Source organism: Aedes aegypti, chromosome 2, assembly GCF_002204515.2.
Source record: "Aedes aegypti strain LVP_AGWG chromosome 2, AaegL5.0 Primary Assembly, whole genome shotgun sequence".
NCBI classification, from domain to species: domain Eukaryota; kingdom Metazoa; phylum Arthropoda; class Insecta; order Diptera; family Culicidae; genus Aedes; species Aedes aegypti.
In genome coordinates this window covers 374,947,142-374,965,354 of record NC_035108.1, presented here as the reverse complement: position 1 = coordinate 374,965,354, position 18,213 = coordinate 374,947,142, and the positions used below count along the sequence as shown (strand labels likewise).

Genomic DNA, 18,213 nt, shown 5'->3' with positions numbered 1-18,213 from the left:
CTAATTTCGCACAGTATCTCCAATATCTTATTATTCCCGCAAGACACCTCTAATGTCCGATACTCACAAGGGAAGGTCGCGATGGTGTTATACGGGGTTTTCAACCGGACTATTTTTGTTAGATTCTACATGTCGAAATATGAAAAACCCCAAAGCCTTTCGGGAGATGGACCAGTGGTGTAGCCAGGAGCAGTGAAGCGTATAATACATTTTTTATGCTATTGACTGTTTAACGATAAACTTGCGACGATCGACGCGCCACCATATCCCATATAACGGAGTGTATTAGAACCAACTTGAAGGTGATGATTTGGAGGTTATTTGGCAATTTGGAGGTTTAAATCCCCTCCAAACACTAGCGATTTTGCGGTGGGATGTTGACGTTTGATGACGAATTGTCGCATCGCTGTTACATTCACATGCAGGAGGTATCTAAACATTCATGTGTGATATTCAGGTTGCTACTGATACATTCCTACTGCAGCCATGAATGTATTACCTGGCATGGATAAGAGTAGCGTGCCATTCTTTTCAGCCTACCATGAACGTTATGCTGTCGGGAATGCAAAATGAATGTAAAAACAATCACGATGCAGCTATTCGTATCAAGCACTCTTCTCCCGTTTGCTTCTGATCCAAGTTGCCACTAAGTGTCAAGTCTTGATCACAGCTCTGAACTATCAAACGCTGCCTTAAGGGATTGTTTAAATATTACAGGGGGAGGGAGAAGTGTTCCATAGTGTTACGGTCCGTGCAAAATTTTCCGTACAAAAGCTATTCCGTGGGGAGGTTGGAGGTTTAAAATCGGCAATTTTTGCGTTGCGTAATATTGAATCATTCCTTATGACGTTTTCTTGCAGTGTTTTCTTCAGCATGCGGTTTCATTACTGCGTTAGATAGGGTCTATAAATGACGTAGCAATTTTGAGCAAATTGACACCCGCTCCCCCATCGTAGCCTATAGGCCAGGAGAAGTGGATGAACTTGTCATTCATTTTCCTGTCAATTTTCATACAAAATCTACTTTTGCTCTGCTATAAATTCACTCTGGGTGAACCACTTCCCCTGGCCTATTTTCTCATACCTAATATATCCTCTCTCCCCCCTAAAATGCTACGTCATTTAGGGGCGATTCCTTATTTGAATTCACTCGTTGCCATGGTCACGTAAATAACACGGCACCGCTCAAACGTCAAATAGTGAACTCAAGCATCGGTCTAGGCACCAATGCAAGAGTTCACTCGCTGAAGTTTTAGCGGTGCCGTATTATTTATGTAACCATGGTAACAAGAGAATTTGGTACTGCTTAAACGTCAAATTAGAAAACCCATGCATGGACCAATGCACGAGTTCACTATTTGACGTTTGAGCGATGCCGAATTCACTGGTTTCCATGGTCACATAAATAACACGGCACCGCTAAAACATCAAATAATGAACGCGTGCATCGGTCCATTAGTCCATAATTCCAATAAGGGATCGCCCCTAAATGACGTAGCACGTGTCCATCAATGGTGGAGAGAGGGATTTGTCTGGCCGAAGATCATGATTGACACATTTTTTCTATAGACAAAAGACCAAGGAAGAAGGTTGAGGGTCTAAAAACAAAAAAAAACCGTGGGTTATGGACAACCCTCAAGCTAGTGCGGCTGGTTGACATAAGGATAAAAAGAAACAAATATTTCAATCGGTGCTCATTGTGAGTGGCAGAATATGACAATACAGGTTACCGTCTACTACAGTAATTCAATACAACACAACCATGGAACATTTATAGCTGAGCAAAAAAAAGTCACAGTCGCGCGTGACTTTTATTTTCAGTATCGCTTGAATGTTTTTGATGCATGAAGGTAGTGGTAGTCAATGCGTGATGGTCACGCTCACTACAGTTTTTAACGGTACATTCTCGTTCACTGGCCAGGAGGGGCTCTGAAAGGGTTAATTTTGTACGAATATAGTATTATTGAGACAATTGAAAATTTATCAAAAAGATTTTTTGCAGTATTTATAGTAATGAACAGAATTGACATTAATGTATGTTTATAATGGGATATGGATACCAAAACAAATTTGGTTTTATTAGAATAGTATACTAACAAGAAACCCATCCCAATTGCGTCTATGGCATGGAAAAATTACATTTTAAACATACATTAATGTCAATTAGGTTCTCTACCATCACAATAAGTACTAAAAAATATTGTTGTCGAATTTCCAATAAGCCTAATAATATAATATACGTACAAAACTGCCTCTTTAAGAGCCCCTCCTGGCTACACCACTGGTCCATCACCCGGAAGGCTTTGGAGTTTTTCATATTTTGACATGTAGAATCTAACAAAAATAGTCCGGTTGAAAACCCCGTGTAACACCATCGTGACCTTCCCTTGTCAGGATCTAGATTCCACTCAGTTTCCTCCTCGTAAGGAATCTCCATAATTTAGTTAGAAAACTCCTAGACCCAGCAAGGGATCACCAGGATCTCGTAAGGAATATTCTGATTGTTCATGTGGTCTGCATCTTTGATTAAAAGCTTGATATGGCACGTAGTATACTGCAACATGAGCTGAACACCACTGGTACAGATGGTTGAAAAAATGCATGTTATTCCTCAATAAGAAGAACAGTGTGCTGAAAAATATCGATGATAATTGAACTCTGAAATGCGGTAAGCGTGAAGTTGGTCAGCTGTTCAAATAACTAAAACATACAGCACAATGATATTCACATAAGTTTACAAATGTTGATGGAGATGTTGCCAAGTGGGATCCATTATGTTGCCAAAATCGGGATGCCAAAAACGGATTTCACTGTAATCCATATCCAAAAGTATTCTAAACCAAAGTTATACTTTAGATGGATTTGAAAATTTAAAGCAATTTAAAACTGTTTTTTGGTAACTTACCCTAAACATTGAAAATGGGCATCAAAAATAATATCTTTTAGTTAATTTTATTTTCTTAAAAAGTTTTCTGAGAAAAAAGTCCTTGGGCTCCTTCATTTGTGAAACCAGGTTTAACCCATAACTCATAACAACTCAAGCACAAGGGACAGTTGGATATGATTTGAAACGTCTCATAAATGCCTCATACACTATTGAACCACGATTTAAACGCGTAACGTTATGATAGCAAGTAGAAAAACACACCGGGACATGATAAGTGGTGACGCACACCAGCCGTTCCATATAATCGTCCAACTTGCATACAAGCAATCAATGGAGCGTATTGAATACAATACAAAGCATGCAACGCTAGGGTGGTTCTTTTCAATTCATAACAATACTTGTGTGTCCCCTTGATGATGGTAAATAACGTATTATTTGTATTGACATCGTTTTTGTACACGCAAATAATTATTGTTATATAACTTACCGAATCTATGGTAGAACTAATAACTGCATCATATTTTTTGATCAGTGGTAAATTTCGGTGATGATAACCAGAGGCGCGTCCACGTTCAAAATCATGGGTAGGACAAACGTTGGCAAATATTTTGTGCTCAGTGAAGATGAGAAAAAATAATCCCTGGATACTATATTTGAGGGATTCAAACGCAGAGGCGTGTAAGGGACATTTTTAGCGATTCTGAATTCAATTGAATTGAGGAAATTCTACTGTTTTCAAGCGTTCTAACTATATTTCCAGATGATTATTCCGCTCAACAGTAAAAAATGACATAATTTTCAGAAGACTGGCTTCATTTTGTGATGTTTCAGAAATCATCTAAATTCCTCCAAAAATTCTTTGAGAAATTTTCCAATAAAGCCCTAGATTTTATCCAGTGATTCATCCATCGATTTCCCTGGAACAGCCTCCAAGATTCCCGATCACGTCTTCTGAAATTCAATCAAAAATTAATCCAGAAATTACTAGGGATTCCCTACTACAGAATATTTCTACAGAAATTCCTCCAGATTTTTTTTTTCATGAAATCTTCAAGGAAATGCATGGAAATGTTAAGGAAATATTTCTGAAAAATAGATCCGTGAGGTATTTCTACAGAAAATCATAGACAAACCTCTTCAATTTTAGGTAAGTTTCAAAGTAACCTTCAATAAACCAAAATCTCTAAAATAACTCCTGGATTCTGGAGAAAGTTTAAAAAGACTTCCTATATAATTAGCTTAATCATCGAAAAAAAACCAAGCTCGGGATAGTTTTCTGCAAAAATTTCTCGAAAAAAACATTGGACTGAACTACTATAGAAATTTGTGTAGGGAAGACAGGAGAATTATTGGAAAAATTGCCGTAGTATAAACTGGTATGAAAATTTAAATAAACATTTGAAGATTGTATGGCAATTTTTTGAGAATTTTTTTTAAGAAATGTTTGGTAAAACTGCAGGAGTAGTACTTGGATGAAATGAGTTTGTTCGAAGAACCCTCAAGGAATTTTGGGTTTCTTGGAAGTAACGTGGATAAACTTTTAAAGGAACCCCCATGAATAGAAGAAGGAATGCTTGTAGGGTTTTTCGAAAAAAAAAAAATACCTGAAGTTATTTTCTTCAAACACTCTGTAATAACCTTTGTAGATGTCCTCGGAAGAAATTTTTGGAAGATTGTCTAGAGTCAGTTGTTACTCCGTAGAATTTGGTTATTAGTTTAGGATTAGTGAAAAAATATATGGAGGAAATGCTAGAATAGTTTTGGGAAAAGAAAATCAAAGTAATACCTGAGGAAATTACTGGAGGAAGAAGCTTTGAAATTGTCAAGGACTTCCTGAAGTAAATTTTGGAGAAATTCTTATAAGGATCACTTGAAAAGTTGTTGGAAGAATTACTGGGAGAATTGGTAGAGAAATTTCTGGAGAGATTCGTGTAGGAGACCCTGAAACTATTCTTTATAAATTCACTATGATAATTACTCAAGCCTTTCCTCGGGGAATTTGATGTGGAATTCTTGAGGAGCCTATTGAACATATTATAGTCTTTGAATGTCATCCTTCTCAAGAGCCAGAACTTTTGGGGGCCATGCACAAACCATGCCACGCTTTACTATGCATGATAATACCCTGAAAAACCTTATCGTGTAATCCATCCTTCATAAGAATAAGTACGACGTTGATCGAGTTTGTACGGGTATTGAACAGATGATAAATTGTTTAATGTATTTTTCAAACTTTCTGCTGATCTAGTTCTTCTATTTTTGTTGGATCGTGGGTAGGACAACCCTTTGACTGTCCTACCCAGGTGATTTTATGCGTAGTACATGTCCTACCTGTCCTACCCACTTTCCGCGCCACTGATGATAACACACACTAGATTACGATTTTACATGACGTTTCGGTGTACTAATATTCGGTCATCATCAGATTTTTATGTAAACCGATCGTTCACCACCAATTTACTTCTCTTTTTTGCGATATAATTATTAGCTTGGTATACGTACTATTTTATATTTCTTATTTCAGTCGAAAAAAAATTAGTAGTTTATTAAATACATGAACTCCAAAAAACAAATTCGTGATGAAATTTCTGATAAAATTCCTGTTCATGAGGAGCTGGTCTCAATTTGTTGAAGAAAACATTCTGACAGTATCCAAAATTTCAGAAATTCAAAAAGAAGAAACTGGCAGAATTTCTGCAACTTAAAACCTTTTTTTCTTCTATGAATTTTGACGAACTCGAGACAACCCGAATTAGATGAATGTCGTGCATAAACTCATAGAATCATTTTCTAATTATTCTATGAGTACTTGGTATATCTACATCTCAACTGAACGTTGGAATAAGCGAATTACTTAATACAGTCATATCACTCAGTGACGACTCGACATCACATTTTATCTGATCTCCGACCCTGAATGACTAATTTTACATAATAAACTTATTCAACAAACAGTGAAAGATTGAAATCGTTGTTTTTATGAAATCTCTTTTAATCAAATGCATATTTGTTGCTCAAATTCGTGAACAGATGGAATTGAAGCTAGGAAATCGCCACAAATTCACTATTGTGTACTTATAATTCTTCGACAATGTTCAAGCATCTTCATTTTCTTCTTCTTCTTTTTCTTCTTCTTGGCATTAAAGTCCTCACTGGGACAGAGCCTGCTTCTCAGCTTAGTGTTCTTATGAGCACTTCCACAGTAGACTGGCCCTTAAACAAAAAAGTTGTAAATCTCAACGGGGCACCCCCTAGATATGTGCCTTAGGGTAAGAAAAAAGCTCTCTCAAAATTTTAACTTATTTGGTTGCTCCCCCAGCTGGCGCATTGAATTCGAAGTTTCAAAGGATTCAAAAATCGAACTATTAGCCGTTAATTGGTCAGTCTTCTCCATGTGGTGTGTCATCATTTTCAAAGCCAATTTTTAAAATAAATAAAATGCATTTTATTTCACAAAAATACATAAATAATTGTACAAAATGTAGATACAAATGAACTCATCATAATCAAGCAGCACAGAATTACAAGTTTATTCCTGCCTCTGCCCCAACCGAGAGTTATCTCGATTCTCATCTTTGATGATTTCACTATGGAGGAGTATATTCCTAGTTTCGTATCAATATGCTTAATCATAATAACGTAATAAATATCGACGATTTGCAGCTTCTCCCGTAAGCTGCCTGCAGTTTTCGTTTTCAAGAAGGTTATTGTCCCATAGACACTTATATAACAATCCGGTTTTAAATGTACTCAAAAGATTCCCTATCGAGTATAACTAGAATATCGCAGTGAAGCAATTTGTGCGTAGATTATCGTACGTGCACTTAAGTAACAATAAACGGTACAAATAGAAAACTCTCTCGCATTGCATTTCCTTGCGTTCCTACTGTTGAGCACAACGTTCTTTTGATTTTCGTTTCTTATTGTCGGCTGAGGTGTTGCGCCGCGTTCCTTGTATCGGCATGTACGGTGGCACTGGACTAGATGAGCCGGGATCGGAGAACTCCAAGATATCTGGATTTGTATGAGAAAAACGAATAAATTATTTTAAACTTGACCACAAATACGGCGCAAATAATAACCTGGAGGTGAGGAAAGCGTCGACGCAGTCATCGAGCTGGTGTTCATTGGGCTGGTACCGGATGTGTTGAACGTCGGATCGATTTTGGTAGCAATGTTTTCGTCAGTGTATTGATTTCTGAGAAAAATTTAAGAATATTTTTTTCTTTCGAACGCATTATTAAAAAAATCAAATTACCTCGATCCAGAAGATGACCGATTTGTGATTCCTCTCACATCCAGATGGCCCGGTCGCTGAGGGCTTCGATTCTCACCGCCACCATCGGAGATCGGCAACACATAGATGTCGTCCTCCTTCCGACCGTTTTCCACTAGCCTCTGTACATTGGCGGAAAGCTTCAAGTTCGGTGTAGATTTCTGCTGCCGAATCATGTCGATGGGGTTCGAGTAGCTATCGTCATTTGGTGAAACATGTGAGTTTACATAGTGACTCCCTGATCCGGACCCATGCGATGAAATGCTGCCCTGCGCTTTGTGAACTGCACCACCGCCATGTTCTGGTGAATGAGCTGGGGCTCCATAGTACCGCTTAGCACTTCCGATGCTTCCCCCGGAGTTTCCGGTTGCACTAGCCACCTGTGATTGTTGTAGCATATCAATTGGATTAGAATAAGAATCGCCATCATCCGGATCGCCACCGTCCGCCTCTAGAGATTCGGGTTGTTGCTGATCGCCGATCGGTAGATGCGACGAAGAACTCGGCTCGCCAGCGGGGTCATCCCCGTCACCGGAATGTGGTTCTTGAAGTTGCTGCTGTTGGCGTTGCATTTCCTTTTTGAGCCGAGCCTTTTCCCGTGCTCGTTTTGCTTTGGCTCTTTCTCGTTCCTGGAGCATCTTGGCCAATTCTTTGTCTTGGGCTTCCATCGCAACGCGACGATCAATCACCTCCTGGTCCAGTTCATCCGCTTCCTGTTCTTGGAGCTTTCGGGCGAGTTCCTGCAGAAGGGAATGATTTTGGGAGATCGATTAGATTGAAGGAAGGCCAGACGTACGGTATTAAATGAACAGTGCCATTTTTACGACCTTGACCCATCTTTTCATTGTAAATGTTCAATTTTTTACCAGATGTATGAGAAGGATTAGTAAAAGACATGGGGAAGTTTTGCAACACGGTGAACATCGAGTAACTTTGAGTTACTCTCATATCGCTCAATTTTTCTTACAAGCGTCAATAAGAATGTCGAGCATCTGAAACCATGTATGCAACTACGGCAACTACAGACATGTATGCAAGTACAGACACGTAAGTGCTGTTACATTTATTAGAGTAATTATTATTATTAGTAATTGCGCGTATGTGTCACCCACCTCCCGTAATACTTTTTGCATGATTTTTTTTTTAAATTTGGTATAAGGTGTAACATCTTAAGGACACTCACTCACTCCCTTGAGCGTTGTAAAATTTAGTATTTGACCCTTCTATTGCGTATAACAAAAGGAAACGTAAATGAAGTAAAAGTAAAGATATGTGAAATACGTATAATCATGTAATTTATTTTAATTTTAAATAACTTAAAGGGATTACAATATTTTTTTTTGTAGTCCTTTCTCTTATTTGTTACCTATTTATATTCTTACTGCGCTAATCGACGCAACGTATAATTCGACAAAGGATGTTTTCAGATATTAACATAACATTAACATTAACAAAAATATAGATTTCTTGACATTCTACAAGTTCCCTTTGAAGTGGCGTATTTTAAAGCAATACTTAGGGTCATCATTTCGACGGCATTGTTGAAGAAAATTCGAGAGTGCGTTTTTGTTTGTTCGCTATATTTATCTATATGGTTGATGAAAGTAGAAGGGTGTTAAATGGTGAAAAGTGACCAGGTATACCTATAGGTATACTAGACAGTTTCACAAAAATAAAAATTTCTGGGATTCAACCAGTCACCCCCTAGTCCTAGTTGCAATACTAAAATAAACTACCAGACAAATTTTCATCCAATTTGGAGAAGATTAGGAGGTGCCTCAAGTCGATTTTGTGTTTTTTGGCTATTTTTTACATTCAAAAAATTCTAATGAGAATTTGGAAAAAGGAAAATCAAAATAAATACCACTAGTTGAACGTATTATTAGTACTTTACAACTTTTGAGAACACTGTGTGCCGATTAGAGATGGTTTTGACCTCATAAAATTGATTTCTGTGCATTAAAGTACCTGTAAACATTCATTTCTCTACAGTTTTTGTTCTACAAGATTCTTAACCTCATGCCTAATCATAAAAGTTCAACCGTAGTATCATTCCTTTGTCATTTCTGAACATTATTGTAGTACATCATTTTTGTAACCGAGTTACAGATAAATTGTAAAAAATCGTCGGAAATACGACATTCCTCATTCCGTTGCATTTAGAGCTGCTGCTAAATGGCGCAATTGCTGACATGCTACAAAATTGAACATAGTAGCTTTGTTTTTTCAATGATAGATGATGATTGCAGAAAACAGCTATCAAATGTCATCAACGCAGTCGTGTTTCAAACAACATTCGCATTTGATGCCAAGCAATCACATATGTGGTATAGCCCCGAGGTCAAGCTTCTCGACTACCGATCTTGAGGATCGGAGTTCAATTATGATTCTTTTTTCGAGTGAAACCAATGTTTATTATATGCAGCATAGAAAAAGGACTAAAGGTGCAAATCACTTTCTCTTCATTCACTTAGGAGTGGGAGATTTTTGTGAGTCCTATTGATTAAGACTCAGACACAAGATGCACTTTTGAACAATGAATCGTGATGAAATTTTATGGCCTCAAGTCATTTGTTCCATTAGAAAAAAAAACACTCTAAATGAACTCGCGTAATCAAACTCTGATCCTCAAGATCAGTAGTCGAGAAGCTTGACCTCGGGGCTATATCACATATGTGATTGCTTGGCATCAAATGCGAATGTTGTTTGAAACACGACTGCGTTGATGACATTTGATAGCTGTTTTCTGCAATCATCATCTATCATTGAAAAAGCAAAGCTACTATGTTCAATTTTGTAGCAGTCAGCAATTGCGCCATTTAGCAGCAGCTCTAAATGCAGGGGAATGAGGAATGTCGTATTTCCGACGATTTTTTACAATTTATCTGTAACTCGGTTACAAAAATGATGTACTACAATAATGTTCAGAAATGACAAAGGAATGATACTACGGTTGAACTTTTATGATTAGGCATGAGGTTAAGAATCTTGTAGAACAAAAACTGTAGAGAAATGTATGTTTTACAGGTACTTTAATGCACAGAAATCAATTTTATGAGGTCAAAACCATCTCTAATCGGCACACAGTGTTCTCAAAAGTTGTAAAGTACTAATAATACGTTCAACTAGTGGTATTTATTTTGATTTTCCTTTTTCCAAATTCTCATTAGAATTTTTTGAATGTAAAAAATAGCCAAAAAACACAAAATCGACTTGAGGCACCTCCTAATCTTCTCCAAATTGGATGAAAATTTGTCTGGTAGTTTATTTTAGTATTGCAACTAGGACTAGGGGGTGACTGGTTGAATCCCAGAAATTTTTATTTTTGTGAAACTGTCTAAGGTATACTATAGTGGCTTCCCTAACATTGGTTTGCTTTTTTTTCTAGCGTGCCGAGCAGGTAATCAGCCCAAGCCCCCGGATCAATTCTGAATTTTGTGTTCATTGATCTTATAAACCTTAATGTATCCTGCAGCTTAATGACATTATTTATGCTGTACTAATCGATAAATAAATTATTGAGATAAAACAAGGGTTAATTCACAAATATCATGACGCCAAATATGGCCAACACCCACCCACTCCCTCATAACGCATTTTGTAAGTATATTTTTCGAATTTCGTATGACCTGTAACATCTTACATCTCTCCCCTTTCAGCGTTATGAAATATGTGAATGGGCCCCAATGAAAGAAATATCTTTGCAGAAAATGCCTCAAAAGACGGAAAATGAGTGAGGCATAATTCTATTGGTTGAAAGTTTTTTTTTCCTAATAGGTGTCGGAAATCTCGGCTGATAGATACTTTTGCAACCCGTTTTTGCTTACTACAGCTGCTAAAGTCTGAAGCACTCGAAAAGCAGCTGAGCAATTCTGGCTGCCTCACGTAATCGACGTATTTAGTCCTCCAATGACTTGAAAGCATTATTTGCCACAATCCGTCGATCTCGTTCTACTCTGAAACGAATTTTATTTTGCATAGCCACGGTGTTTTCACTGTTAAGCTTCCCCAGCGCTTTATTACCTGTAAATCCTTCAAGCTTTATTTTTGATATGTGCAAGCATGCTCATCAATTGAATTATTACAACGGATAACACGAAACATACATTAGCCCTGTGATGGAAGTCCACTAGAAATCTTTGGAAGATCAACCAGAGTATCAACTGGAAAATTCAAAGTAAAAATTAGTGGAAACATATCTGTAAGAAATCCTGAGATAGATTCCGAGAAAAAAAAATCAGAGTAATATCTTTGGAAATTTCTGAAGATACTAGCGTTAGAGTGCTCAAAGATTTCCTGACGCGAATACAGGAGAAATTCATCTGAGCATTCTAGAAAAATCACTGATATAAACTCGGGGAGAATGGGGGGAGAGGAATCTTTAGCGGAATTTATAGAATAATCCCTAATGAAATCCAAAAGTATTGCGCAAGAAATCTCTGGAGAAATTACTAAAAGAATTCCTGAAGTTTATCCTCGAGAATATTAGAAAAAATTCTTCAAGAGCTTGTGAAATACTCTCTAAATGTTACTTTGGAGTCTATAGACACCAGGATTCACTGGAAATAGAATAAAATAGAAACTCAAGGGATCTTTCATTAAAAATAGAAGCTTGCATTGAATTAGTGACCAAGTTTCTGAAAAAAAGACCTTGTATGACATACAAATATCATTCCATTTTTATTTATATAGATATGTATACAGATTTGAAAAGGCGATCAAATTAAGTGTAGTTCTTTTTTAATTGCCGATTATACGGCGATGAATACGGAATATTTGACAAATTATTCTAAAAATCAAAATTACCGCAAAAGTTTCGAATCGAATAAACAATGGTTACTAATATCTTTAGTCATGTTACAAATTACTCCGTATCGACAGGACTAGTAATTGAACTTCTACAGAAAATCTAACAACATTTCATCTCATTATTTTGTATTGTTTATAGATAAAATAAAATTGCTTTTTAAATTGTCTATAGAATATCTACTTAAACTGAACAAGGATAGCAGGAGCTGAACTATAAAAAATATTTGAAGCAACATCCGGAGGTATTCCTCATGATTTTTCCTAATAGGTTTGGTAACAAAGGAATGTGATAAGAAAATTATAGATAATTTTCTAGATTCAATTTAAACATATGAAGATTTCCAGTAAGAATATCCAGATATTCTACGGATAGATCTGCGGCAAATTTTTCTATCAAAATATCCTAACAGATTTTTTAAATTTAATCCTAATTTTTTGAATTTTCTCAAAGAATTATCGAAAAGAATACTTAAGGGAAATTGCGGTAGAATCTATTAAAAAATTGGAGAAGAACCTGGATACTTCCTCTTTTTCTTCAGGAAACATGGGTATTTTTTCTGGTTTTGATGATCTTTTGAGAAAGTAATGCATTAATCTACCAGCAGCTTCATTTTTCCACCACAAAATAAAAATATTAAAATTCCAATATTCCAATATTTTTGCATCATTTTTTCACAAGTTCTCCAAAACTCTTTAATTTTCAGAATCTTTGTAAATATTGACCATCAGTGATCTGGTTTTAATGATATTCAAGTATTCTTTGGGGAACCGACACTTCTCATTTAAAAGCTCTTTGGCCATCATTTTGTTTTTAGTCAATTTAAAAAATAAAATAAATTGTGGGATATATAATGTAAGATAATGAGGAGCTCCTCTGAAAAAAATCATACAAATCGGTATTCTTAGAGAAGTCTGAAAATTACGGTATGATGTTTTTTGAAGATTTCAAGATCTTTGTTTGACTAGGTACCAGAGATTAAGGTTACCTAAAGAATGCTTTCAGATTCGTCCTGCATTATCCCAGAATTTGTTCCAGATATTTTTCGAGGGATTCTTCAAGAATTTTCTCCTGGGCTCTTTTAAGATTTTTCCTAAAGATTTCTCCCGGAATTTCACCTGGGATTCCATAAAATACCTCTTGGAAATAAGAAACCATCAGGAAGTTCCTTACCAAGTTTCATGAGATTCCTCTATTGAGACATCAAAGGATTCTTTCTGCAATCCCTCCAGAGATCCCTGCATGCATTCTTCAATAGCTTCCTTTTGGAAAAGTTCCAATGATTCATCCAGAGTTTACTTCAGATTTTTTTTTTTCAGATAGTTTTCGAGGAATTTCTCAGCAGTTTTTTTTTCTCTTATTTTTCTCTCAGCGGACGTTACTTCTTCAGTAATTTCTCAGGAACTCTTCCAATGATTCCACAGAATTTCTATCCTAGTTTTTCTTATGAATTACTTTCAGGATTCCTCTTTAAATTCCTAGAAAAAATCCAAGCATTCCTTCGGAGATTCCCTAATAAATTCCTCCAGTAATACTTAAAGTTGATACTTATGACTTCCTTCTAAAATTTATGTTGGGGAGGCTGTAGGTATTCTGCCCAAAATTCCTCCTGGGATTCCTTCAAGATATTTTCTACAAATCCGTCCAAGGATACGACATACTATTCCTACACATGTAACACAAGAGGTTTTGCCAAAATTTGTTCTAAAAATCCCTTCAAAACTACTTCCTGAAACAAGTTAGCTCTCAACTGCTTTGTGGGATTTGTATAGAACTTAAACGAATATGTTGCTGCTACTCACTTACACAAATTATTGATTTATTGTTCATTTAATAATTCCTTAGTAAGATCTGTGCTTTATTTTTTATTTATTTCTTACTTCTTCAACTAGTGTTGCACAGATATTTAATTAGGCTAGATATTTAATTCTATGCTTATACGCAGACTTACTCAAATTAAAATTAAAGACGTCACATGTTTCGTTGAACAAACGGCAGCACATGGTCTAAGGCTCGTTGTATCCATAGTCTGTGCGATGAGCTGGTTGCCACAGAAGACTGTAGTTGCGAAGGGGTCTTAACTCCACATAATTGTAACTAAAAATGTTCCTCATACTTGTATTGTTAACTTATGCGATTAAGGAGCCATCGTTTAAATAAGCACGGGTGCTACTTCTCTTGTTAGAGGCATTATTTGATTCTTGCCAGGTGAACTTTAACATTCCACAACATCAACCTATAAGAGGTCGTAGATTTATCTGCATCTTTCTTAAGTAGGTGTTCAATTAATCATTCCTTCCCATTCCTCAGCATTTGCAAGGATGTGGCCAGGACAGCTCTCAACTGTTGGAGGGTGCGTCAATCTTGTCTAACAGTTAAGGGTTAGTCCCAAATCTTTGACTTTGGTAACAGACGGGGAGTAGGCTACCCTCATACAACGGTCTAGGACTGTACCACCTACAAATTTGTGCGAATTGCTTAATGCTAATGCTAATGCTAAATATAAATATATAAATAAATAAGTTAATAAATAATAAGAATTGTTTCAGAAATCAAGGGATTATACAAAAAAAAATTGCTAGTAATTTCTTCAAGAATCGTTCAGAATATTTTCATATTTTTTTAGGATTTCCTTCTTTTATTTTTACAGGATTTCCATGATGTCTCCCGATAGTATTTTGAAGGATTCGTCTTTCTTCAAGGGTTTCTCTAGTAATAATAACAGGAATGAAACCTAAGATTAATTGAGAGATTACTGTAGAAATTCTTCAAGAAATTGCTTCAGCAATTGGTACAAAGTTACAACTGGAAATATCTCCTGAAATTCTGTCAGGACTTTTTTCTTTCTTCTGGGTTAACCCACCCGAGGAGGAACAAATAACTCCCCAATAACTTATGCATACCATATTTTGGTATCATACCATAATTAGGTATTATTCAGTTGTCAATACCTCATTTTGGTATTATAATGGTATTTGATAAACAATCAAAAATACTTCTTTTTGGTATTCGATAGCTATTGAGGACTGCTGGAGGTATTTAAAAATTTCACTTTTATATGAAAATCCATCAAGTATTATTTAGGTATTACAATACCTGATCTAGTTATCAGCTTGGTATGTGTAGAATATGCATAAGGTATTATTTGAGGTATTTTACCTCTTATGCAGGGCTAATTCATACCTCATTCAGGTTGTAAGTATTGGAAATTGTCTGGTATGGAATACCTCAATTTGGTATTCAGTAGTTATTTTCTTCTGCTCGGGCAGTTATTTCTTCTGGAATTTCTTCAAGGATTTTTCCGGAGATTTCTCCAGGCAGAAAATAATTCAGAAATTTCTTCAAACTATCCCATAAAAAGATTATACACCCTGGAAAATTCTAGCAGAAATTTCTTAGGAATGCATGGGAGAATTCCTAAAGGAATTCGAAGAGGAATTTTTGGAAAAATTCCAAGAAAAATTCAAGAAGAATCCATAGTGAATTCCTGGTGGATTTTCTGGAGTATCCTTTGTGAGGATTCTTGAGGCAAATTTCGGAATTACAAACGGAGGATTCCGCGATGAAGTTAGACTGTGAGAGTAACAATACATGTGGATTTTCTTGTAGATTTTGTAGAGGGATCTTAGGAGAAAATGATAGAAGAATCTTTTGAAGAATTCTTTGAAAAATCCTTCTATTTGACTTTTTTTTTTGAAAATATTTGAAGGAGACCTAGAAGAATTAATTAAGATCACATTGAGGCATTTTATCTAAGCGGTATTTCTGTTGGATCTCCTAGAGGAATCCTTTTAGAAATTCCTCTTAGATTGCATGAAATGAATTTTGGGGCAATGTTCCCGGATGAAGAAAATGCTAATAGAATCACGTAAGAATTTCAGGATTAATCCATGAGGGAATTCCTGAAGCAATATATAAAGAACAACATGACATCTCATTTTAAGGGTTCTCATGGAATACCTAGAGACGTTTACAAGGATTATTCAACTATATCTATTCATGAGGAAAATCTCTCAGAACAATTCCTGGAGCAATTTTTTGATTATGCTGTGGAGAAAATCATGCGAATATATTAATTTAGGAATTCCTGTCGGAAGGATTTTTTTTTTTTGTAGGTTCACATACGTCTTTTCTAATTATTACAATTACTTATAAATAACTTTTGAATAGTTCGACAGTAAAAAAAAAATCGACGCACTCCCAAGCTACATGTGCTAGTTCCCTGTGCAATTTCGATTATTCTAGTCAACCACGGTGCAGAAACCATTTTTGTACGATCATCAATGCTCATGCTCATGAAATTTGAGCCATATAAAATGAAATCCTGAGTATACTGTGTACCAGTTCGCTCTGAAATAGTATTCATATTTTTGTTTGTCAATCTCGGGAATATTTTGTCCCGGGATGGACATTCTAGGTATGTTTAATATACGCGTTCCAACATTCCAACATTCAGTTGTCAGAAAACTGGCTGTGTGATGTCGGTTCTAGCTCATATTTTGTTCTCACGTGTTTTTTTTCCCGCTCGTTTTCTTTTTTGTCGCTTGTCTTAAGAAATGAAAATGTTACTCGGTTTGCACGTTCCGGTCGATTTATTGTTAGACAGTTGATAACGCGTTCTGTTTGCACGACAGTTACCCGCGTACATATTGAGAACGTGTTTTTTTATTTTTGGTTTTTATTTTAACAATTATCCGATGACCCTAGAGGGATCGGTTCTGCTTCGTATTTTACTGAGCAGAAAACTAATTATCACCACAGTTAATTAGGCATTGTTTTCTCTTTTGATTGCCAGCTTTCAAAAGATTAAATTGAAAAAAAAAAACACTTTAACAACAAACGCCCTGGGTTTATTGCCAGCTTTTCAGGCGAACCATGACCTATCAACGTACCAACCAATACCTTTCCCAACCTCCTCCTCCGTAGCATTTATGAGGGTGTCGCTGAATCGGTGGCCTCTCATTAACTAAGTGCTACATCAACATTTCCTTCCCCTATCCCAAGTTACGGTAAAGATGGGCGTGGCCGGGAATAGCAATACTCATGCGCTTGGTAATATTGTCCAAGATTGGGTCAAGGTTTTTTCCCCAGCCTTGTCCCTGAAAGCAGTCTGGATAAAATTATCAAACGAAATATTAATGATGCTAGTATCCAATCTACGAAGTATACCGTAACTACGCTAACGTTTGTATGAAACAGCTTTATGGGAAACGTCCATCATGCCGAACAAGACTCAAATCGCCTGTCTTAAACCGGACAGGTGTAAAAAAATGACAACATGTTTTTGCGAAACTTCCTTATGTTTATGATAAACGATTTTATGTGGAATGGGGCACTCCCATACACAAACATAATCTTTCAGTAAAGTTCAACGAGATATTCGTATTAATAGTCTTACATCTTACAATAAAGATTTAATTATTGAGTTCACCCGCGAGAGCAAACTCATTTAAGCTACGATTAGAAACATAAACCTTCCGTTCCAATTTACAAACCTGTAAATTGGCAGATATACAGTTTATAGTAAACGTAGACTAAGGGATGATTTAAATAAGACGTTTTTTTTCGGGATTTCTAGATCCTCCTCCCACTCTGTAACGCTTTTTCCAATACATGTGCATGTACTGTCAGAAGACCCTCCTTCCCCAAATGACTGACGTCATTTTTAATGACCCTTAATCTGCATCGCATCGAACTTGGCATAGGGAAAATTCAGCTCGTTAGTAACCGCTGCGAAGTTCAATGTTGAACTTGAAATATTTTTAGCATGCTTCTCAGAATATAATCCGAGAAAGTTTCACTCAAGAAATTGTTTGAACATATTTGTGAAGAAACCATGAATCAAATAATTGAACTCAAAATTGATACTAGCAAAAGGATTTTATTTATGTCACAGAAGGAAAAGACGGTCAGGGACTGTCCATTAACCACGTGGTCATTTTTTCCCAAATTTTAGACACCCACCCCCTCCTCCTCGTGGTCATTTGTCCATACACAAATTTAAAAAAAATGTATGGACCGTGGTCATTGGACAGACCCTCCTCCCCGCACGTGTTTTATGGACGACCCCTCAAGTAACTCAAGTACTCACTTTTAGGAACAAAAATTAACCGATTTGTTAAAATAAATTCAGCTCAAATGAAGCACCATAAGCAAACTGAAGACAACGATCCCAGACCTAAACGAGTCTGCCTCTAGTCATGATATTCGAATACAGCACATGACACTAGAAACGGACCCGCTC

At 36.4% G+C, this 18,213-nt stretch overlaps 1 protein-coding gene across 11 annotated transcripts in view; it reads right to left on the bottom strand.

Moving 5' to 3' along the window:
* Positions 1-6,316: 6,316 nt before the first annotated feature.
* LOC5572440 (probable nuclear hormone receptor HR38) overlaps positions 6,317-18,213 on the bottom strand; it is a 62,678-nt gene continuing 50,781 nt past the window's right edge. For all 11 annotated transcript variants that reach the window (XM_021846753.1, XM_021846756.1, XM_021846754.1 and 8 more), the window contains 3 exons: positions 7,145-7,902; positions 6,969-7,084; positions 6,317-6,900 (listed from right to left, as the gene is read on the bottom strand). In XM_021846753.1, the coding sequence (XP_021702445.1) occupies positions 6,770-6,900; positions 6,969-7,084; positions 7,145-7,902 (1,005 nt within the window). In that variant the 3' untranslated portion in view covers positions 6,317-6,769. The remainder of the gene's footprint in view (positions 6,901-6,968; positions 7,085-7,144; positions 7,903-18,213) is intronic.